The sequence below is a fragment of the Tamandua tetradactyla genome, chromosome 22 (assembly GCF_023851605.1).
Source record: "Tamandua tetradactyla isolate mTamTet1 chromosome 22, mTamTet1.pri, whole genome shotgun sequence".
Lineage (NCBI taxonomy): Eukaryota > Metazoa > Chordata > Mammalia > Pilosa > Myrmecophagidae > Tamandua > Tamandua tetradactyla.
Window position 1 is genome coordinate 17,282,595 of NC_135348.1, and position 25,112 is coordinate 17,307,706.

General features: G+C 32.0%; 1 protein-coding gene across 5 annotated transcripts in view; it reads left to right on the plus strand.

Moving 5' to 3' along the window:
- Nucleotides 1-25,112, plus strand: part of LRBA (LPS responsive beige-like anchor protein) — a 1,037,640-nt gene that overhangs the window by 750,019 nt on the left and 262,509 nt on the right. For all 5 annotated transcript variants that reach the window (XM_077139839.1, XM_077139840.1, XM_077139843.1 and 2 more), the window contains 2 exons: nucleotides 8,568-8,685; nucleotides 17,875-17,977. In XM_077139839.1, coding sequence (XP_076995954.1) covers nucleotides 8,568-8,685; nucleotides 17,875-17,977 — 221 coding nt within the window. The remainder of the gene's footprint in view (nucleotides 1-8,567; nucleotides 8,686-17,874; nucleotides 17,978-25,112) is intronic.

The following is a 25,112-nucleotide window of genomic DNA, read 5'->3' on the forward strand; positions in this document are numbered from 1 at the left end:
CTAATGTCTTGAAAATCATTTTTCCTACATATTTAGTCTGTATTAAATATTTTTTACAAGGGTAAATCCAGTCCCCATTATTCCATCTTGACCAGCTGTGGAAGTATTCTGACCCATGAATTTAATTTTTTCGAAAACTCTATTGTAGTTTTCCATTTCATTTTTCCATCTTCTTATGTTTTCTACTATATTTTTATTAATGTATCCCTAGAATCTTGATTGTAGGTAGTTTGTGAGGCTGGGCTGGCTTCAGTCAATGTCTTCTACATTGCTGTGAGAAGAAAGATTCTAAGACTAGTTGTCTGGACTCAAAGAACTCTAGCCAAGTAGGAACTCGAATCTACACGGGGGGAGGGAGATGTAATTATATGAAGTTAGGAATAAAATTTTATATAATTTAATATAAATTGTATTCATAATGTCCTATATAATAGAAGTCCATTAAGCAAATAGTTTTTTGTAAGATTATATCTGAAGTACAATGTCAATTTTCATGCTATGTTATGGAAGTAAATAGGAACATATACTGCTCATTTATAGCTGATACCAGTCTAAACAGGCTGGGCAATTAATAGGGGGCAGAAAGCTAAAAAAAAAAAAAAAAAGTAGAAAAGTATTTCCCTTTGATTAAGAAAATAAAATGAGAATTTTAGGTTTGCAGCATCTAGTATTATGTAATTCTTTTCTTCAAGAGTACAAGCAAATTCTTTGAAGAAGATTTTTCCATTTAATTAGTGTAAATAGCTTAGGCAGTAGAGAAACATCTAATGGCTAAATCATAGAGTGTCTGCTATGAAGAGATAAGTAGCTGTATTATAGGCTGATATTAATCTAACTTGAAATTGTAATTTATATATCTAGGGAGGTCTTTTGTTCTAATCTGAGATTAAGATTGGGTTCATAAAAGAAAAGTTATCATTGAGAAGAAAAATAGTTTATGTCACTTGGTGGTGTAAAGTTATATGTTATAAAATATTTCAAAATGTATTAAATAAGTCAGTTTCTTTTAATAGTGCTGCTTTAAATTTAACTCTTCAAGAAGAAATATAAAGCTAATGACTTCAGGGAACAAGTGTGTCGAATAATAGGTAAAAATATAATTTGAATTCAGAGACTACTGCTTTTTATTCCCACAGATCTTAGAGAAGTAACTAGGAATCGTTACAATCAAAATGGAAAAATGATAAAGTATAATTTATATTACTGTTTTCCCATACCATACATACAGGAAGAATTAAATAATATTAAATTTAAATATTTAAAAAATTAAATAAATGTATCAATGAAGAAAAAATAATTTATATATTAGTGTGAAAAATACAAAAGTGATTTTAAGGATGCAAAGTGTTAAACCATTTTGGGCAGCAGTTAACTAAATTGCAGAAAATGTCTTTTTTGGCCTTTTTATAACTGTGAAGTGAAAAAAATAATGCCTATATTATATATATATTTATACTTAAATTGCCTTAATAAAATGAAAGGTTGTGGGTATCATGATTATATTCTCAAAGTGTTATTTGAATTAGGTCAAATTCTTTACTGGACAAGGCTAATAAAACTGATTAAAGCACCAGACCATATATCTTTTAGTAATGGTTTTACTGCTCCAAATTTTTTAAATTTTGCATTGGAATTTTTCTGTTTTCTTTAGATACAAAGTAATTTCTGTGTCTCCTGTACTAAAATCCTATGAGACCTTTTTGTATCTTGTTCATGATATAATTGACGTTATATCCTCACTTTATTATATTTGTATCTTTAAAGGTACCTTCAAACCAAATCTCTATTTTAATTCATGTGCTTATCGAAGTTCATTCTGCTCTTTCTCTGCAAATTTTAGACCTTATTTTTCACATTATGTGCTATTATGAAAAATGAACTGAGATACATTCATTTTCCCCAATATTACCCGTTTATATTTTCACTAATATTGCCCATTTATATTTTCATAGCATATTTTAAATTCTTGTCTTCTTTAAAAAATACCATGCTTCAGAAAGAAGTTCAACTAAAAAACTGAATTAAAAATGAGATGGATGATAGATAAATACCTTCTCTGTTCTGTGTCTTCATACCACATTTCCTTATTGACTCTTTAAGATATATATTAAATATTAGTTTAATGAGACATGGCCTTTAAGATGCATCATTTAGAATGCAAATTATTTTTAACTAAATGATATTGAAAATAAAACAGAACAAATTTAACCGTCTGAATTATTTACAGGCCAAGGGCTTAAAGGTGCATCACTCCAGCACAAATATTACATTATGAAATGGGAATTTCAGTTTGCCATAAATCTGTCAGCCATAGCAGCATAAAATAAAATAGTTTTACTCATCTAAAGCAACATCAATTTGCCAGTCAGTGCTTCATGTATCAAAGACCGTTCTGTGAAAATATCAATATCATTGGTTAATATAAATGAAATTAATTTTTAAAGCTGGGCTAAAGGTTGACATCTGAAAAATTGCATTACTTTGCAGAAGAGAAATTTCCCGTCTTCTAGTGAAATTTCAGGTCATGAGGGCAAGTAATTTTCACAATCTTCAATGGGAGCCAGTGAAATATGAACTTCATTGTCACCTAGCCCCAAAGCGATAAGATAAAATGAGCTGATACATCATTTGCTGTGGTTTTATCATCTCCCTCAGTAATTGGAAGAGAAAACATAAGAGTATGTGTATTTGTATGTTCCCCTCCAGCCCCTCCCAACTCCACCATCATCCACACCCTGGCTAAAACCATTTTAGCCCAATCAATACAAAGGTCACACAGCATTTTATTTATATATTTTTAATTTTTCATACTGACTAAAACTGCCAAGTAGAACATTAGGGTCATGAATATATTTAATTGACTGTGTCATCCCTGAAAATGCTAAGGAGAAAACTGTATAACCTCACAATACGAGTAAACAGAAGGAGGAAATGTACTATATAAATGAAAAAAATTAAATAATTTATAATTAATTTAAAAGATAATTTTCTTTACTATTTATAACTTTCATATTTTTGTTCTTAATGTTTTTAAGCTCTTTTCAAAGCTTAGGGACCTCCTAAATGTTTAGGGATATACATTTAATAACAAAATTGCCATCTCAAATTTCCATCTGAATCAACTATATACCATCTTCTAATTCAAGAAAAGACCTCCAAGTTTTGCTTCAAGGTTATATTTTTGAAAAGTTCAAACTAAAAGTTATATGGTCTGGTGTTGAAGTAAATCTGTAAACCAACTAGAATTCAATATTATTACAATAAATTAAGGGCTGTGCCCTTATTGTCAGGTCAGGTAATATTACATGCAGCAAATCCAGAAGCCATGTTAATAATAAAGAGATGCTATGTTAAAATAGTTGATTAAATTAGTTTAAAGTACTTTGCTAGAATTGTGAATAAAACATTTTATACATGAATTTAGTGATAAGTTGATATAATTTTTCAATGTATTTTCACGTTAAATATATTTCATTTTAAATATATTTTCAGTATTTGTTGTTTTTCCTATATTAAGGTATATGCCTTGAGACTGTAACTTACAATTATGAAAATTACATATAGATAACATTTCCTAGACTTTTCCTATCAGTGCTGTCATTGCTTAAACAGTGGCAAGATTAGCTTATATTTTATATACTAAATTTAAAACATTTTTCTTGATGTTAAATATATCCATACAGTTTGGAGGTGGTTTTGTTGTGAAATTTTAAATACCATTATATATGTTATTTGATTTTTTGCTCTTAATATGCAGATTCTTCAGAAATCAGTGGTAGAATGCTTACCTGCCATGTGGGACACCTAAGTTATATTCCCAGCCCACCCCTCCACCCTCCTGCCAAAAAAAGTGAAATTGTCTGAAAGAGTAAAACCTCCCCGCAGCTTGAGAAATATTTGGGATTAGTATATGCTCTGTAAAGTTTAAACTTTAGTGATAGTATTTTTTTTAAGTTTTTTTCTTGATTTAAATATTTTATTTTTGAAATAAAACATTTTATCTCTTTTTAAGATTTTGCCCTTGATTAAAAGTTTTAAAACCTTTTAAGTTTACTGAGGTAGTTTTTGCAGTCTGTGCTACAAAACCTTTTTTTTTTCTTTATTCAACTGAAATAAATATAACTTTATTTTTAGTGACCATTTATTTTTTAGTGACCATTAAAAAATGACATTCAATAAATAGAAGTATCATACAGTTGAGCAGTAAATGTAGGTTTCTATTTTTGTTCTTTGATGAAGACAAGAAAACGGTATTTTTATTTGAATAAATTCATAAGCTTTTACAAAATGTAGAGTTAGAGAAAAAGTGAAAACTGCTTTACTGTCAAGCCAAGAAAGTGAAGCTACTCTTACTTATTTATAGTTTACTATATGAAGGGCAAAAGAAAGAAATTATTTAGGGAAAATAATATATGCTTTTTCAGAAGGCACAAGTATCAGATAAAAATTTTAAAGGTGATATTTTTTATTGTTTTGTATTTTGAAGAACTGTGATAAATAAAGAAATAATTAAATATTGCTTTTCCTCTCCACTCTCAGTTTTTAGCTAGTAAATCACCTTTGTTGAAACTGATTTGAAAGAAATGAAAGTTAAATTCACTAATAATAATACTAACAGTAATAATAAAGCAGGAGGGTAAGCATTCAGAGAGAGTGCTGCAGGCTTAGCTTTCAAGCTGTTTTAGACTTGGGGTCATAACTGCAGAGCAGTGGTAATGATATGGTTTCCATAGCAACTGATTCATTGGAGGGCTAGACCTCTGTCTAGGGTGCTGTCAGTGTATGTAGAGTTTCAGTGAGCAGAAAGTCCCAAAGAAGGGCTTGCTTCTACCTAATCCAGTTTTAATTGAACTCTAGAGACTTTGAAGTGAAGCCTCAGACCAGGAATATACTATTCCAATAAGAAATGAACCTTTTGCTTAGCTGGACCTCAGCTGCTTTTCAGTACTGACACCTTTTCCTAATGAATACTTTAAAGAAATGTTATCATACCAATTTTAGCTAGTAATTCTGTTAGTTAAGGGATTCTTCATTTCCATTTTAAATCCCAACTATCTCTAGAATTTCATTTTTTTATTTTAAAATGTTAGGCTAATTATTCTGAGTAAGATTTAAAATTTTGATACTACTGGCAGTATTAAAAATTTCCTCTCCCATCCTGTTTCTCTAAGTTTCAAAGCATTATTAGACCTGATTATATTTAACTTTGAAAGCACACTATCATGCTTTCAGTATAATACCATTTGTATCATGCACAAATGTTTTGTAAAATGTACAAAATACTACTAGATTGCTTTTTATGAATATGTGTGTGTACTAATGGTATAGAAATTTGCATAGGAATTATAAACTTCAAAACAAGGACAGTGATGGCTCTGAGGAAGGAAAAAAATGGGATCAGGAAGGGTTATGCATGGGAATTTGAACACTATCTGTAATATCTAATTAATTTTTTAAAAGTATATATAATAATGTGGCAAAATGTTAGGATTTGATAAGGTTGATTAGTGGATACATGGCCTTATTTTATTTTTTGGACTTTTAAATATTTTTGACATTTGATAGTGAAATTACTTTTGAAGAAGCATGCCCACTTGCTCTATCTTAAATAGATATTTGCATAAACATACTGCTTAAAGGGATGAGATATAAAGTTTTCTCATTAATCAAGAAACTATATCAATGTATTAAAAATCTTATAAAATGTTTTAGTAGACTTTTTTCTGCTAATAAATGGAATATCCTGAAATATAAATAAATCTTTACTTAAATGACCATGATTTTGCAGTGATTATCATCACCATTATGAGCAACAGGTCTTATTTATAACAGTGGATATAAAAAAGAATAGTTGCTATATGGCTATTTTCAGACCAGTAGGTAATATTCTTAGCATATCACAGAGCTTAAAAATTCCTTTGTGTTTGTTTTCTTTTGATTTTTCTCTTTCACCTAGTAGAACCGAAGTACAGAGAAACAAATGTGGCTGATTAAAATTCCCATTGAGTTGGGCTATAATTTAATAAATATTTGCCCTTTTTAGAAATGTTTCACTGTGGTTTATAATGGAAACTCTGCATTCATGGATTAGGAATCCTGGAGTAGCCCAGACTGCCATTAACTTGCCAACAATCTTTGTATTAAGTATTTAACTTGAATGGGTTTCATTTTCCATACCATAATTGTATAAATTAGACTACATAGTACATACATTGTATTCTCTAACATTTCTTAAATCCTAAATAGGAAACTCAAATGCGAATGGAAACTAAGCAGAGAGTAAATGAATAAATTGAGAGAAGTTGAGACTGCCAAAATGGAAAGTTACTGTTTGGCATAAAGGTCCAGCCAGATTCACCAGATATTTCCATTTCCTGAGAAGTCAGAAATCTGGATATTTATGAAATATCCATTTCTCAAGTATTTTCAAGAAATTCAAATTTTGTTCGAACATTATATGGGCCAAACAAATTGAATTTGGGCCATATGAAATTTGGGTTGCCATCAATCGATGCATTTTATCATTCAAAACGTATTTTGTGGAAGACATTGTTCTAAGCAATGGAAATAAAGTGGATTCAGTATCTTTCCTCTAATGAAACTTAGAATCTAATATTTAAATGATGAATAGAATTGACAAGTAAACAAATATGATAGTTTCAGAGAGTGATATTGGTATGGAGAAAACAAGAGTTTGGAGTGAGGTGAGATGGTAGTAGAGGAAATGGGGTTTATACCCTATGGCATTTCTGATGAGGTGACATATGACAGAAACCTAAATGGTGAGAATAAATAGACCGTGTTAAGATTTGGGAGAAGAACATTCAGATAGCAAGTATAAAGGCTCTGAGGAGGAATGAGTTAAGGTCATCAGCAAGTCCCAGATAAAAGGCTTTATATGCAGTTATAAAGAGCTGAGGGTTTATTATACATACAATATGAAACCACTAGATGTAATAGTATTAAATAAAGGAGAAATGTGATATAATTATGATATAATTTGTTTTTAAATTGTAGACTCTGAAGTTAAGAGTAGAAGGAGAGAGACAAATAGGAGGGCACTTGCAGACTTTGAACCTACTAGTGGTGTCTGTGGTTGAGGAGAGAGAAAGGGATAAATGCAACTTCTGCTTTAAAAAAATATCCTAAGAATAATACCCATACGTTTGCCCTCTCTTTTCCTGTTCATTTCTTTTGATCCTACTTTTAAAGGTATTGCTTGTATGACTGGTTTTGGATTTCTGTATCACCAGATTTCACGATTGAAAGTAGCCAATCCTTTGAATTTTTGTGTAATTTAGTTTAAAACAAAACAAACTCTGAGCCTTAGAGATGTACCCATTATTTCAATATCCGGATGCTTTTGTGCCAGATACCGAATTATTTCTGTAGAAAAGTAAAAATACATACTAAATGAATTGAATAACGGTTTTTTTCTTGAGAAGAAAACATTTTACATTGAAGAATGTAAAATGTGTTTGCAGTTAGTATCTGGAAAATGGAAAAGATTAAAGAAAAGAACAAAGTACAGTTCGTGTAGGATAAATTCTTACTATTCCTTATTTTTCCTCTCTTTTCTCATCTCATCTTTATCCCTATGTTGCAATATCATAACAAAATGTAGTTTTAACTGTGTTTTTTAATGGTGATTGCTTTTGAGAGATTTGTGTTAATTTTTAACTTAATTTGCTTTCATGGATTTTCACCAGGTATTGATAGCAAATACGTCTCATTTTTTTATTAATATGTGTAAAGTACTGATGTAGAAAAATGCCAGATCTCGTTTTCTTTTAAGACCTCCATAATTAAGCTTTTGCAATGAATTTTTTAAAAAGAAAACTTGAAAAACAAAGCAGCAAAGTGGGCTCAGGACCAAAGACAGGATTATTTTGAATTGGTGAAGCATTCTAAGCATCTGTGTCTGTCACTTGGGATGTCAGGAATTGTAACAAGTTACTCTGACAACCACGTACTCCATAGAGAGATTATGCTGAGTTCATTTGCAGGTTTGTATTTAGCCTTAGCTGACAAAATGATACTTAACCTCTTTTACAATCTTCCTTTGTGCTTTCTGAATAAGGGCCTATTGCCTTAACAGTGACCTTAAGAATGTTAATTTTTTTAACTTTTGAATGTTTATATTTTAAAAGTAAGAAAAAAGTATTTCTGGGTACATTATTATACTAATCTGAATTGGATATATGATTTATAACCATGTTTGACATTCTTTTGAGTCTTCTTTGTAAGGTTTTAGCTGGAACTTTACTTTCCATGATATGATTCAAAAATCAATCAAATAAATAATGTAACAGCTGGTTCTTGAAAATCAATATACTGTATAATCATTTTTAAAAGCCCATATATGTATTTATAAATTAGTTTATAATTTTACTCAGCATTTTCATTTAGACTTTTTTCCTAATATTACAATGTTTGTTTAGGTCTCTGTCCAACTCTTTATTGAACTGTTTACCTTAGAAAGTATTTTTCTTAATAAGGTTTCTTCTGTTTAAATTGGGAACAAAAATCTAGTACTGGCATTTACTTGGGATTTTTTTTTTCACTAGATCCTCGTATATACGGAAGGGCTGCATGGAAAATGGCTGTTCACGGAGATACGATCAATCTTTTCTCGTCGTTATCTTTTGCAAAATACAGCCCTGGAGATCTTTATGGCAAACCGAGGTAATATGCTGCAGAAAGAACACTGTGGCAAACCTAACCTCCATCGCTTTAAGATTTCATTTTTGAACAGACCATCTCTTTTCCATTTAGTATTTTGTAGTCTACCCTCTTTCTGACGTCTTTTTGTACTATTATGCATCTTTGTGAATTTTTCCCTCTCTTGTTCATTCTTAGAATCATTGTATTTATTTTCTTTTATTCTGGCCATATCACAAAGTGAGCCAAGGTTTTATAAATATGAGAAATAAAGAACCATTTAATTAGCTGTGGTGTGTTGATGTCCTCAACATTGTTTTGATGTTTAATCATACTGAAAGGTGGCTGCATTGAGAAAGGGAGAAGGTAATCAAATGATTCATGCATTTATTTAATCTTTAATCCAATCCATTGCCATTTATAAAATCACCATCAGAAAATGGTACTAAACAGCCCTTGTTGCTTTGTATTACATAATTCTTCAAAGTGGAACTAAAATTTAGCTTGTGTGTTTGCAATGACTTGGTGAAATCTATTAAGACAAGGAGAGTACATAGGATGAATTTTTAGGAAAACATCATTGGGTATGAATAGAGGCATAGAAAGTAAAATGTATAAAGCCTAGTGACTTCTTGTATACACTCCATTTATATAAGTATATTTATGGTTTCTTATTTACTCTTTCTGTAAACTGCAAGTTGTTATTTTTAATCTATATGTAGCAACATATATTCCATATGTACTTTTTTTCTCCTTTATAAAATCATATGTCTTCAGGGAATACAAATTTCTAGGGGGTAAGATGTTTTTTCCTTATCTATTTGGTCTCCTCCTCTGCAAATATTGCTTTTTCTTAATGTGAGCATTGTTCTTCGAGGCAAATAATCAAGCAAATGCTTCACACTTTAGTTCAATATGCATTCTTGCTGCCCCAAAAGAGTTTCAGCCCTTCAGTATATATTACTTGTTCATTCTCATTGATTTTCCTTCTTTGGAACTTCTTATGCATCCTTCCTTTGTATGTGTGTTTTTCTCTTTTCTTTACCTCATAGCCTTGGCATCTTTGATAATATATATTAGGTTTTTCTTTTGTTTTCCCTTGTCATCAAAGTAATAGTGGATATTATATGGAAGTTTTATTAAAAAGTTATGTCATTTCTAAAAATGTACATGCTTAATAAATGATTACTTCTTTACCTGAAACATGTTGATACTTCCAGTTTTAGAAACTAAAACAAGCCTTTAGTTAACAAAGGTATCAGAGTTAGACATTCTAGGGTGTCATTCCCCTACAAAATCTTTAAACAACTAGCAAAAACTGGCAAAACTATCTTCCTAAAAATTCCAGAAAATAGTGTAAGGGTTGCAGCATAAGTGGATGAGTGCTGAATTGAGAAAACACAGCTTTAAAAACAGTAAAAGAAGCTCTTGGCACCCTTTCTAGTCTCTCCCTTAAGCCTCCCAGTCATGGTGTGCAGCCAGGCTGTGCTCCCATTGTGGGTCACTGATCCTGTTCCCAAGATTGTGGAGTAACTGCTCTGTGTATACTGAAATGTCTGTGTCAGTGCTAGTCTTTCTGGTGGCAGCCTGAAAGACTGAACCAAGAAACTCATCTCTAGTTCACCCTCCCAGAACTTGCCCTGCAGCCAGAAGCAGCCTTGCAGACAGCTAAAGCAATATAAGAAACAATTAAGTCCAAGCAGCCTGGGGTGAATGACCACCTGCTTTAAATCACACACTAGAGCATCTGGGAGAGGAAAGGTTATATTTCATGGGGAGTGGAGGAGGCATGTGAATTCCTGTAAATGGTAAATTCCTAAGGCCAAGCATAAGCCAAGGACAGGAGCAAGCCCAAGCTAAGGGTGAGACTCAGACTTGAAAAGAGAACTCTGTACTTCACATTCATCTTTGAATGGTCTTCTTAATAGGGGGGTAATCGCTGAAAGAGAGCACCAAATAACCCACACCTTATTGTAAAGATTTGACAAGTGTTTTTTAGCTCGGTTGTTTGTTTTTGTTAGTTTCCGAAACTTGAAAACATTTCTGTCATGTCAATAGCTAGACACAAACTTAAGGAACAAATAGCTCAGGGACTAAACCACAGAAATAGTACTTTAAAATATTAAATTGTACAGTATGAAACAAAAGCTTACAAGATGAATAAGCAGAAAATAATGGCCCATCCAAAGGGACAGAAGAAAATCAAGAAGCCCTTACAAAGAAGGCTAGTCATTGACATACTGGAAAAAAAAAAAAGCAGTTTTTTAAAAAAATGATCTCTAGTATGCTCAAGGAGATAAAGGAAAACATAGAGAAAGAGGTAAAGGATATCAGGAAAACAATCAATGAACAATATGAGAATCTCAGTGAATAGATAGAAATTTTTAAAAAGAATGAAATAGATATACAGAAATTGGAGACTAAATAACTGAAGGGAAAAATTCTCTAAAGCATTTCAACAGCAAATTACTTTTGGCAGGAGAAAGAATCAGTGAACTCAAAGACAAGACAATTTAAATGATTCAGGCTGAGGAGCAGGGAAAAAAAGAAAAGAACAGAACCTAAGAGGTCCATGGGACACCATCAGGAGTACCAAAGTATGTATTATGGGAGTCCCACAAGAGAAGAAAGTGAGGAAGACAGAGGAATATTCAAAGAAATAATTGCAGAAAAATTCCCAATATAAGGAAGGACATGAATATGCGCATTAAAGAAGCCCAGTGAACCCCAAACAGAAGAAACTTAAAGAGAGTCACACCCAGATACATAGTAGTCAAACAGTTCAATGCCCAACGAAAAGGAGAGAGTTCTGAAAGCTGCAAAGAAAAGTAATGTGCTAGGTACTAAGAAATCCCAATAATGTTAAATACTGATTTCTCATCAGAATCCATGGTGGCACAAAGACAATGGAATGAAATATTTAAAGCGCTGAAAGAAAACAATTGCCTATGAAGAATTTTATGTACAGCAAGACTGTTTTTCAAAAATCAGGAGATATTAAGACAATCCCAGATAAACAAAAGATGGGGGAACTTGTTGCTATTAGACCTGCCCTACAAGCAGAACTTAAGGGAGCTCTTCAGACTGAAAGGAAAAGACACTAGGCAGTGGCTCAATGAAACATAAAAAAATAAAGACTCCCATTAAAGATAACCATATAGGTAATTATGAATGTCAGATGTACTGTATTGCATTTTTTGGTTTATATTTATACTTTTTACAGGTTCTAAAATGCAAATGCATAAAAAATAAAGATAAATTTATGGCTTTGGCCATGCAATATATAAATATATAATTTGTAACAAGTACAAAAAAAAATAGAGGGGAGATGGGTGGATATAGGAACAGTGTATGTGAATGTTTTTGAAATTACATAGGAATCAAATCATGACTCATATACATTTAGGTTCTTGAATTTGAGCCCCATAGCAACCACAAAGAAAAGATCTGAAAAATATATACAGAAGAAAATGAGAAGGGACTCAAAACAGAACAAGAGAAAAATGTTAAAAAAAATATATATATATATATGAAAGCAGGCATTGATGGAAAAATTGAGGATGAAAAAAAGGTATAAAGTGTTCAAAGGTCAAATACCAAAATGTCAGAATAAGATCCTGTATTATCAGTAGTTACTTTACATGTGAATGGATTAAACCCTCCAGTCAAAAGAAAGAGATTGTCAGAGGGGGTAAAAAGGGACACTCAACTATATGCTGTTTACAAGAGACTCATCTTAAATTCAGAGACACAAGGAGGTTAAAAGTGAAACGGTGGAAGAAAATATATATGCAAACAATTACAAAAGAGAGCTGCTGTTGCTTTATTAATATTGATAAAATACACTTTAAGTAAAAAAATGTTATATTGGAAAAGAAGGTCACTATGTAAGATAAAGCAGTCATTTTAATAAGACATAGGAATTATAAATATATGTGCAGTATATGAAGCAAATATTGACAGATTTGAAGGAAGAAATAGACTGTTCTACATCAATAGTGGGAGACTTCAATATGCTACTTTCAATAAGGTTAGAACATCTAAACAGAGTCAATAAGGAAATAGAGGTCTTGAGTAATGCTATAAAACAAAACTACAACAGCCAAGTATAGAATACTTTACGCAAGAGTAAAAGAACACACATTCATCTCTCATGCACATAGATCATTCTCCAGGATAGAGCTTATGTTATGTCACAAAACAAATCTCAATAAATTAAAAAAATTTGAAGTCATCCAATGTATTATCTCTGACTGCATACTAATGAACTTAGAAATCAACAATAGTGGGAAAACTAGATTATTCACAAATATGTGGAAATTAAACAGCACAAACTTAATAACCAGTGGATCAAAGAAGAAATCACAAGGAAAAACAGAAAATATCTAAAGACAGATTAAAATGAAAAGAAAATGTACCAGAACTTATGTATGAAGCAAAGGCAATGCAGAAGAGGAACTTTATAGTGCTAAAGATTTACATTAAAAAGAAGATTACAAGTTAGGGACCTAACTTTATCAACTGGAGGATCTAGTAAAAGATGAACAGACTAAACCCAGTTAGCAGAAGGAAGGAAATAATGAAAACTAGAGCAGACATAAGTCAAATAGAGAATAATAAAAATAGAGAAAATCAATGAACCAAAAGTGAGTTCTTTGAGAAGAGCAATAAAATTGACAGAACTTTTGCTAGATTGACAAAAAAATAAGAGAGAGCACGCAGATAACTAAAATCAGAAATGACAGGGAACATTACAATCAACTCCACCAAAATAAAAAGGATTGTAAGAGGATACTATGAACAATTGTATGCCAACCAAGTAGATAACCTAGATGAAATGCACAAATTCATAGAAACATGCAAACTACCTACAATGACTCAAGAAGAAATAGAAGATCTCCACAGACTAATAACAAGCAAAGAGATCGAATCACTAATCTAAAACCTACCAATAAAGGAAAGCCCAAGAATGACTTCACTGGTGAATATTGCCAAACTCTCAAAGAAGAATTAATACTAATCCTGCTCAAACTCTTTCCAAAAATTGAAGAGTAGGGAACACTCCCTAACTCATTCTATGAGGCCAACATCACCCTAATATCAAAGCCAGATAAAGCTATCACAAGAAAAGAAAATTACAGATCAGTATTCCTTTTGACAATATTTGCAAAAATCCTCAACAAAATACTATCAAATCTTACCCAACAACATATTAAAATAATTATACATACTGATCAAGTGGGATTTATCCCACATATGCAAAAGTGGTTCAACATAAAACCAGTTAATGTAATACACCACATTTATTGAACAAAGGAAAATAAACACTCAATCATCTTTACTTAATGTAGAAAGGCACTTGACAAAATGTAGTACCCCTTGTTAAAAGCATTTAGAAAACTAGGAATAAAAAGGACATTGCTCAACATGGTAAGTGGCATATATAAAAATGTCACAATTAACATCATACACAATGGTGAGATGCAAAAATGTCCTTCCGAGATCTGAAGCAAGATAAGGATGCCCACTGTACCACTGTTACCACTGTTATTCAGTGTTGTATAGGAAATTTTACCCAGAGCAGTTAGGCAAGAAAAAAGGAATAAAATCATCCAAATTGCGAAAAAAAAGTTTCACTATTTGCAGATGACATAATCCCATATATAGGAAATCCTGAAAAATTCACAACAAAGAGCTAATAAGTGAATTCAGCAATGTGGTAGTGTACGAGGTCAACATGCAAAAATCTGTAGTGTTTCTATGCATTAGTAATAAACAACACAAAAAGGAAATCAAGAAAAAAAATCCATTTACAATAGTAACTAAAACAGCCAAATATTTACAAATATATTTAACAGAGAATGTAAAGGACTTGTACATGGAAAACTACAGAACATTGCTAAAAGAATTCAAAGCACACCTAGATAAATGGATTATAAAACTTATTACAAAACCACAGCAAACAAAACAGCATAGTATTGTCACAAGGACAAACACAATAGACCTATAGAATTGAATTTAGAATTCATACATAAACCCTTACATCTATGGACAAATGATTTTGGCAAAGGTGACAAGTCCACTCAATGGGGAAGAATTGTCTCTTCAATATAAATGGTCTCTGGAAAACTGGATATCCCTAGGTAAAAAATGATGGTGGATCCCTACCTTATACCATTGTTCTAGTTTGCTAATTGCCAGAATACAATTAGAAGACAGATTGACTTTTAATAAAAGGAAATTTATTTCGTTAACATATAGTTCTTCAGAGAAAAGGCAGCTAACTTTCAACTGAGGTTCTTTCTTACGTGGAAAGGCACAGAGTGATTTCTTTCTGCATCTCCAAAGGCCTGGGCTGAGCTGCAAATGCTGAGATAAGTGCTGCAAGTGCCGAGCTGCTTGAGCTCTGCTATGTTGAGCTCTCTCATTTAAGCACCAGCCAATTAAATCAAACATCATTCATCACAGCAGGCACACCACCTAGCCTATTGCAGATATAATGAGCAAAAGACGAGGTTCATGTACCATTGGCTTATGTCCACAGCAACAGAACTAGGCAGCTTCACCTGGCCAAGTTGACACCTGAACCTAACTACCACAACCATATAAAAAATCAACTCAAAATGGATCAAAGCCAGAACTGTCAAACTCCTAGAAGAAAACATAATGAAGCATCTTCAGATCATGTGTTAGGCAATGGCTTCCTAGAATTTGCAGCAAAAGCATAAGTAACAACAACAGAAAAATAGATAAATGGAACTTCATCAAAGTTAAAAAAAGCTTTTCTGCATCAAAGGATTTCACTTTTGATGAAAAGGTGAAAGACAGCTTACAGAATGGGAGAAGATATTTGGAAGGCACATATCTGATAAGGGTTTAACATCAAGAATATATAATGAATTCTACAATTTAACAACAAAAAGACAACCCAATTCTAAAATGGGCAAAAAACTTACATAGACATTTCTCTAAGAAGATATGTAAATGGCTAAAAAGTATATGAAAAAATTCTCAAAATTATTAACCTTTGGAAAATGCAAATGTAAACCACAATGTGATACCTTTCACATCCACTAGAATGGCTACTGTTAAAGAAACAGAAAATTACACGTGTTGAAGAGAAAGTATAGAAATAGGAATATTCTTACATCATTGTTGGGAATGTGAAATTTTGAATCTGCTATGGAAAACAGTTTCGTGGTTCTTCAGAAAGTTTAAGTGTAGAATTGCTGTATGATCCATCAATCCCACTTTGAGGTATATTCCCCAAAGTATTGAAAGCAAGGACTTGAACATGTATTTGCATACTGTTGTTCTTAGTGGCCTTATTCAAAATTGCCAAAAGATGGAAGCAACCCAAAGGCCCATTTTCCTATGTGTAGATAAACAAAACATGATAGATACTTACAGTGGAGTATTATTCAGTGGTAAAAGGAATGAAGCTCTGATGCATGAAATAACATGAATGGACCTTGAAGACCTCATGTTGAGTGAAATAACGAGACAACAAAAGGACAAATACTATATGGTCTCACGGGTATGAACTAATAAAAGCATGTAAATTTATAGAGTCAGAAACTAGAATACAGTTTTACCAGGATCTGTGACAGGGGTAGCAAATGGGAAATTAATGCTTAATTAGTTGGTACAGATTTTTTGTTTGGAATAATGGAAAAAGTTTTGGTAATAATAGTGGGAAAGGTAGCACAACAGTGTGAATTTAATGAACACTGCTGAATTTATGTACTTGAATATGATTAAAAGGGGGAATTTTCATTTGTATGTGTCAGTAGTATAATTTTTTTTTTAAATCATGGGAGTCACATTACAGTGAACCCTAATGTAAACCACTGGAGTATAATTAGTAGTACAATTATAATAATATTGTTTCTCAGTTGTATCAAAGTTATCACACTTATGCAAATATTCATGACAGCAAAAACTGAAATTTTAAGGGAGGAAATATGAGAACTCTTTATTATCTGCATGGTTTTTCTATAAACATATCTTCCCTAATATATATATTTTTTAATTCACCCAATTCTCTTTATGTAAAAAGTAATTGTTTTGTGTATTGGGTATAGAGTTTCTGTGGGTTTTTGCTTTTTGATAAAAAATTTGTGAAGTTTTGTCGTGCAACACTGTAAATTTAATGTTTCTGAATTGTACACTTAAAAATTTCAAAATGTAAAAAGTAAATGTAAATAGAAGTTTTAATTTAAAAACTGAGCTCCACCAACATTGGTTATTTTGGAGGGTCTTAATAGTTTTTCAGGCTAGTGAGAGAGGAAGAATCTCTTCCAGAAGAGAATTTGTACCCTTATTTGGTTCTTACATGACAGTTTAAATACAAGTAAAATTTTAAGATTGACAAAGTCAAATATATTCTAAATTCTTTATCATGACTTTTCTATTTTCATGTTTTTAAAGAAGGGTAAAAATCTATAGATGATTGTCAAAAAGTAACATTTAAGGCAGACCATGGTGGCTCAGCAGGCAGAGTTCTTACCTGCCATGCTGGAGACCTGGGTTCAATTCCTGGTACCTGCCCATGCAAAAAAAAAAAAAAAAAGTAAGATTTATATGTAAATGTTTTTATAGATTTTGACATGTGCTCTTTCATAGTTTATATGTAGATGTGTGATCATTTAACTTTGATTATTAGCCATACAGGAAAAAGTTGCCTTCAACTTCAGGTCACACTTTGTTCTAGATCATATGACCATATAATAATGAAAACAAATGAACATTACCAAGAAAAAGTGTTTAACTGTTCACCATTGCAAATAAAATAACTGATATTTTAGCAGCTATTTTTATAGTCTTTTTTATTTTAGAATGTTAAGTACATAAAGTTTCAGTTTTTAATGTTCTTTCTAGAAATCCTTAAAAAGACTTTGAGTTCATAAAATTCAATTTATACATAAATTGTGACTAGATAACCTCCATCTCTTGCCATATTAATGCAATGGCATTTTCAGATCTCCTAACAGTATTTAGAGAAGGAAGTGGTATGTTCAAGGAGTTTATAAATGAGATGAATATCAACTCTGCCAAATTAATACTAAAACTTAAAATACAGTGCAATAAAATGAATATATTGACTTGAATTTAATAGCTACTTGAATTAAGAGTATTTTATTGGATCAAGAAATCAGTTTTCAAGAAGAGATACCATATTGTGTTCTAATTTCTAAAAATTCTTTTTCGTAGTTGCAGTAATGTTCAACTTCCCAGACCCTGCAACAGTAAAGAAAGTGGTTAACTATCTACCTCGTGTTGGTATTGGAACCAGTTTTGGATTACCGCAGACCAGGTACTATTGTGTATGATAAAAATATGGAAAATAATTCATATAATATTTTTTCCTTATTACTTGTTTGTAATTGCTTGGCTTTCTGTTTTCATAATATATTTCATGAGTAAGTGATGATTATTTAATGTATTAAGTTTTATTTTGAGCCAACTGAATTGAATATCTTCAGTTTTTCTTGGCGTATAACAATATCCAGGGCAGAGTATATTCTTGGTAAACCATTAAATAAAGAGCCTGTAAACCCTCACTCTGCTCTCCCCCCCAGGATAGAGGTACTTTGCAAGACATATTTTCTATTTCTTCATTGAAAAATTAAAATTTTAACATTTTAGGAAAGCTATATATAGAGAAAGCTATCTTCTCTTGATGATATACATTTAGCTTTACTCAATTTAGAAAAGGTTTGTTTATGCTATTGATTTTTGCCATTAAAAATATATCTATTACAGTGTGATGCTACTACATTTTTATTGTAAAGTCCAAAATGAAAAAAAGAGATTTCCAAGTGTAGAACAAATATGGAACAGTTAAAATTCCCATGTATATCTGGTGAGGAATATAAGTTGGTACAGACACTCTGGGAAAGTCTTTGGAAATATTGAATAAAATGAGCATATATATATATATATATATATATATATATATGCCCTATGATTTAGAAATTTTATTCCTAGCAATAGGTATAACAGAAATGCATACTTACGTTCACCAAAAGACATGTGCAAGGACGTTAATACTAGCATTGCTAATGATAGCCTCAAACTGAAAACAACCCAAAAGTGGATCAAGAGAAGAACAAATAAATAAATTATGAAATAACATACATTGAAATAAACAGCAGTGAAAACAAATGAACTATTGCTACCAGCAGTAATGTGAATAAGTTAAGTGAAGAAAACCAGACACAATATTTCTGTTTATATAACATTCAAAAACAGGTAAAACTAATCTCTGGTATTAGATGTCAGGATACCAAATTACCTTTGATGACCACCTGAAAATTATCACCTAAGAGTTACCACCTAAAATTTCCCCCTTTAAACTGCATTCAGATATATGATTCTGTGGTGTTAGTTACATTCTCAATATTGTGTTACCATTACCACTATACAATACCAAAACTTTTCTATTGCCCCAAACATAAATTATGCACCAATTAAGAAGTAACTCCCCATCTCCTATCCCCACCTTGTCTCCTGGTAACCTGTATTCTAGTTTTTGACTCTATGAGTTTGTTAATTCTATTTCATATCAGGGAAATCATGTAATAATTGTTCTTTTGTGGCTAGGTTTATTTCACTTAACATAATCTCTTCAAGGTTCATCCATGCTGCTGCATGTTTTAGAACTTTGTTCCTTTCCACAGCTGCAAAATACTCCATTATCTGTATATACCACCTTTTGCTTATCCATTCATCAGTTGCTGAGCCCCTAGGCTGTTTCCATCTTTTGGCAATTGTGAATAATGCCACTATGAACATTGGTGTGCAAATGTCTGTTTGAGTCTTTGCTTTCAGTTCTTTTGGGATTGTATGTGGGAGTAGGATTGTTGGACCATATAATTCTCTATTTAATTTTCTAAGGAACTTCCAAACTGTTTTCCACATAGCTGTTCCATTTTACATTCTGGTGAGTAGTAGTTTTTGAGTGGGGGTATAATTAGGCTTCTGGGATGCTGCTTTTGATTTATTTATTTATTTATTTATTTATTTATTTATTTATTTATTTTGCATGGGCAGGCACCGGAAAGCGAGCCTGGGTCTCTGGCATGGCAGGTGAAAACTCTGCCTACTGAACCACCGTGGCCTGCCCTGATCTATTTCTTGATCTGAGATAGTAGCTACCCTGGTATATTTATTTTGGAAAAGTTCAGGGAGCTGAATCACTTATGATTTATATACTTTTCTGTTGCACAGTAGTAAAAACTTTTTTAAGAAGTTATTAATTCCACTATACAGAACTAACCATTGTTATTTGCTCCACTGGAAACACTGTAAGCCTTTTATAAATACAGTTTTTATCTTATTTAATTACAGTTTTGTGTTCTCTCTTTTGCACTTAATATAGGCAAATTGAATATTTTATCAAGTCATTGAAAATTTTTTTGAATGTATTTTTTATTGGCCAATAATAGTGTGAAATATGAACATGCCATAATTTAGTAATTTCCCACATTGGTGAAGATTTACTTTCTAATTTTTCATTATTATAAAAAATGCTGTAGTAGACATTATTATCTATATATGTTATATCTTTTTTATTTAAATTTTTATTGTCAGTGTCATATTTATAAAATAATATAATACTTGGAATATTAGTTGCCTAAACACTATAATTTAAAGGAAGAGAAAATCAAAATAGAAAAAAAAGCATAACTCAACCAAATTTCTTGTAACTGCTGTTTATAAGAAACTCATATAAATATAAAGATGTAGATAGGTTAAAGGTAAAAGAGTAGAGAAAGGCATACCATGGAAAGACTTTTTTTAAAAAAAACCTGGAGTAGCTATATTACTACTAAACAAAAAAACAATTCAGTACAAGGAATATTGTCAGGGAAAAGAAGTATATTCTATAATGATAAAAGAGCTAATTCATGAAATAAAAATGATAGCACTAAAATGAAATATAGACAAATTCACCCTGCTCTGTCAGTAACTAAGAGATCATGTAGACACAAAATCAGTAAGGATAGAGAAAACTAGAACAATATTTTCAGCCAGCTTGATGTATTTCATATATATAAAACATTCCAGCCAACCTTACAACTTTCATTTTATATGTACTGTTCTAGTTTGAAAGCTGCCGGAATGTCATATACTAGAAACAGAATGGCTTTTAAAAAGGGAAATTTATTTCATTGCAAGTTTATAGTTCCAACACTGTGAAAATGTCCAAATTAAGGCAAGGCTATGAAAATATCAAAGTTAAGGCATCCAGGGAAATAAACCTTGATTCAAGAGGGCCGATGATAGTCAGGGTTTCTCTCTCAGGTGGAAAGGCACATGACGACACCTGTTAGCTTCTCTCCAGGAGTCTTCATTGGCTTCCCCAGGTCTCTGTTTTGTTGGCTCTGTTAGTGCTGGTGGCTCTTTCCAAAATGGTTCCCTCTTAAAGGGCTCTAGTAAGCAACCCCTGGGAAACTGTCGAATCAAAAGTTACCACCCACAATTGAGTGGGTCACATCTCTATGGGAACATCAAAAGTCTCCCACCCAGCAATATTGAATGAGAATTAAAGAACTTGACTTTTCTGGGGTACACAACAGATTCAAACTGGCACATATACATAGAACATCCACCAAATTGTCCATATTCTGAGCCCTAACAGAAGACTCAAAAAACTTAAAAGCTTTGAAATCATACACAGTATGTTATCTGACCTCAGCGGAATTAATCAGAAGTACAGAAACTTGTCTGGAAAACTCCTGAATATTTGGAAGTTATATGGATCAAAGAAGAAATTGCAAAGCATGCCAGATATTTTGAACTAAATGAAAACACAACCTATCAACAACTTCAGGATGCAGGTAAATAAGTGGCTAGCGAAGATGATATGACATTCAATGTTTTTATTTAAAAAGAAAAAGGAGGAGGGGGAAAGAGAGAAGAATTTCAGCTATTAGAATTCTTAAAGGAAATGAGAAAAAGAGGAACAAATGAAATCAAGGTAAGTAGTAGAAAGAATTTATTAAAGCTAGGGGCAGAAATAAAATAAAATAAAACAAGCAGAAGCAATAAAGGAAAATTGGGGGCAATAAAGGAAAATTGGGGACAGGAATGGACATTAGCACCCTGGTGTTTATGGCGGCAGTGTTCCCAGATTTTAAATGGATGGAGGTGTCCTAAGGGTATATCTACTGAGTGGAAGGGGGAACTGTGATGTCTACATGCAATGGAGTGTTGAGCAGCTGCAAATAGAAATGAAGTCCTGAGGCAGGCAATTAGGCCAATGAGCCTTGAGGGCAGTATGTTGAATGAAATAAGCCAGAAAGAAAAAGACAAATATTACTATGCCTCACTAATATGGACTAATTGTAATTTACAAACTCTCAGAATTGAATTTGAGAGCATAGGTTACCAGATTAAGGCCTATTGTAAAGGGCCCTAGATTGTTATAGCAGTCACATATATTCCAGAATTGTAACTTATTTCTAAATTCTGAGATGCCAAGTTCTTTGTGTATAACCTGAGACTCAGAGCTAGAATTCTGCGGTTTTGAAAGTCAACATTACCCCATACAGCAGCTCATAAAAAAGCAGAAAAATGAGATTTCAATTTGAAATATGAATGAAGCTGATTCAGGTAGGACTAAGGTAAAGCAGCCTGAAAGGTAAAGGATGATACTGACTGTCTTTTAAAACTTTAACTTCAGTATGAGACCAAAAACGGAAGTTTATATTTTTGTTAACACACTATCTAATATAACTTGTATGGTCAGCTTATTCTAACACCATAATTACATGGAACCTTGAATAGGGAGTAAGATTTTGTTGGTTTGTAAGGTTGGTGGGATGCCCCAATGCATCCCAGAATAATCAGGGCAGAAGATTAAAAAGTATTTGCAAAGTCCGCCTGAGGTACTGGGGGAAAAGGTAGAAGTATTAAACATCCCCACCTGGGGAAAACCTGATATTCTTGCAATCACTGGGGACTGCTAATTTGATGGGACCGGTTCTCAATATTGGGACTTGCCCTTTGAAACTTATTCCTGCAAAGGAGAAATTAAGTCTACTTATGATTATACCTAAGAGTCATCCCCAAAGAACCTCTTTTCATTGCTTTGATGAGGCCTCTCCCTTTGAGCCAACTGCGGGTGAGCTCACTACCCTCCCCTACATGGGACTTGACTCCCAGGAATATAAATCTCCCTGGCAGTGAGGGATATGACTTCTGGGGATGAGCCTCACCCTGGAATCATAGAAGTGAGAAAGCCTTCTTGACCAAGAGAGATTTTATTCTGGAGGTTATTCTCATGCAGTATATAGGTATTCCATTCTAGTTTTTGTTGTGTCAAGTAACTAGAGGGAAAACTGTTGAACTGTAATCCAGTAGCCTTGACTCTTGAAGATGATTGAATAACCATCGCACTTTAAAGGGATGACCTTGTGATTGCAAATGCCTTGTGAATGACGTTCCCTTTATCCAAGATATGGACAGATGATTAAGAAAAAAAACCAAAAAATATATATAAACTATAAGTGGGGAGGGGGGATATGGGATGTCTTGGGTGTTCTTTTTCACTTTTATTTACTTTTATTCTTATTTTTATTTTTTTGGAGTAATGAAAATTTTCATAAATAATTGTGATGCACAGCTATATGATGATTCTAGGAACCACTAAATGTATAATTTGTTTGATTACATGGTATGTGAATATATGATATATCTCAATAAAATTGCATTAGAAAGGAAAATTAATGTGAGGAAAAGCTCTTTCTTTAAGAGACTTTATAAAATTCATAAGTATCTAGCCAAGTTTTACATAGAAAAAATAAGAAGGCACAAATGACAAGTATCAAGAATAAAATATATGCCATCACTATAGACCCTACAGGCATTAAATGATTATAAGGAGATATTTTGAACAAATTTATAGTAATAAGTTAGAGAATCTAGATGAAATGTACAGATTATTTGACAGACACACTAATGTGAAATGGTTAACCTTAATAGCTCTTTATCTATTAAGGAAATTGAATGTATAAGTTTAAAATGTTTCTATAATGTATTCTCCAGGCCCAGTTGGGCTTCACTTATGAATTCTACCAAACATTTAATGTAAACCCTTCCAAAATATAGAAAAGAAGGGGATATTTTCAAAGTCATTTTATGAGACCAAGCATTATATGATTCCAGATCCTGAGAAAGGCTTTATAAGAAAAGGAAGCTATGGACTATCCTAAATGGAAAGGATAAAATAAAGTTGTCTTTATTCACTGATATACATGGTTGTTTATGTGGAAAATACCAAGGAATTAAAAAAAAAAAACTACTAAAATTATTAAGTGAGTTTAGCTAGTTCCTAGTACACAGGGTCAATCATATTTCAGTATATTAGCAATGAACAATTAGAAATTGAAATGAAAAGTATTATTAAAAATGGTGTCAACAAATGACGTGCATATGGATAAAGCTGAAGGTATATATGTGTATCCTGTTCACTGAAAGCTATAAAACATTGTTGAGAGAATTTCAGAAACTAAAAATAGAGCTATACTCCACTTTGGTCATGAATCAGAAGACTCAATATTATTATGTCAGTTCTTTCCAAAATTGATCTATAAATCCAGAGCATCTCAACCAAAGTAGTGGTGGCTTTTTTTTTTTTTTTTGAGAAATTGACAAGTTGACTCTAAAATTTAAATATCTAGAATCACTAAAACAATTTGGAAAAAGAGTACCAAAGTTAGAGGACTTTTACTCTCTGATTTCAAGACTTATTCTAAAGTTACATTAATTAGAATAGTGTGACATTGGTGCAAGGATAGACTTATGGTTCAGTGGAACATAATATTATCTAGAGCTAGACACAGATGTACATGGTCAATATGATTTTTGATAAAAGTGTCATAATATGTCAGTGGGGAAATGATAGTTTTTTCAACCAGTGGCAATAAACAGTTAGATATCTGTATGCCAAAAAAGAGAAAAACTAATTTTAACCCTTATCTCACACATAGATTAACTCAATGTAACACAGACCTAGAAATAAGTGCTAAAATGTGACCTTAACAAAACATTGAAGAAAAATCTCAAGTTAGGCAAAGTTCTTAGGTAAGATTTGAAAAATTCATTAATTAATATTCATCAAATTTTTAAAAATTGCCTTTGAAAGACACTCTTAAGAAAATGAAGAGACATGCTGCAGACTGAATTAAAATATTTACACAATTTATAACTGATAATTAACATATCCAGAATAAGTAATGAATTCTTATACTTACTAAGAAGGCAAACAAGTAGTTAAAAAAGGTAGACAATATAAACAGATACTTCACTAAAGAATAGATACAGATGGGAAATAAAAATATGAAAAGATGCTCAACATTATTCACCTGAGAATCACCAATTAAAACCACAATGTGTTCCCACAGCACACCTCTTATAATATCTTTAAGAAAACGGAAAATACC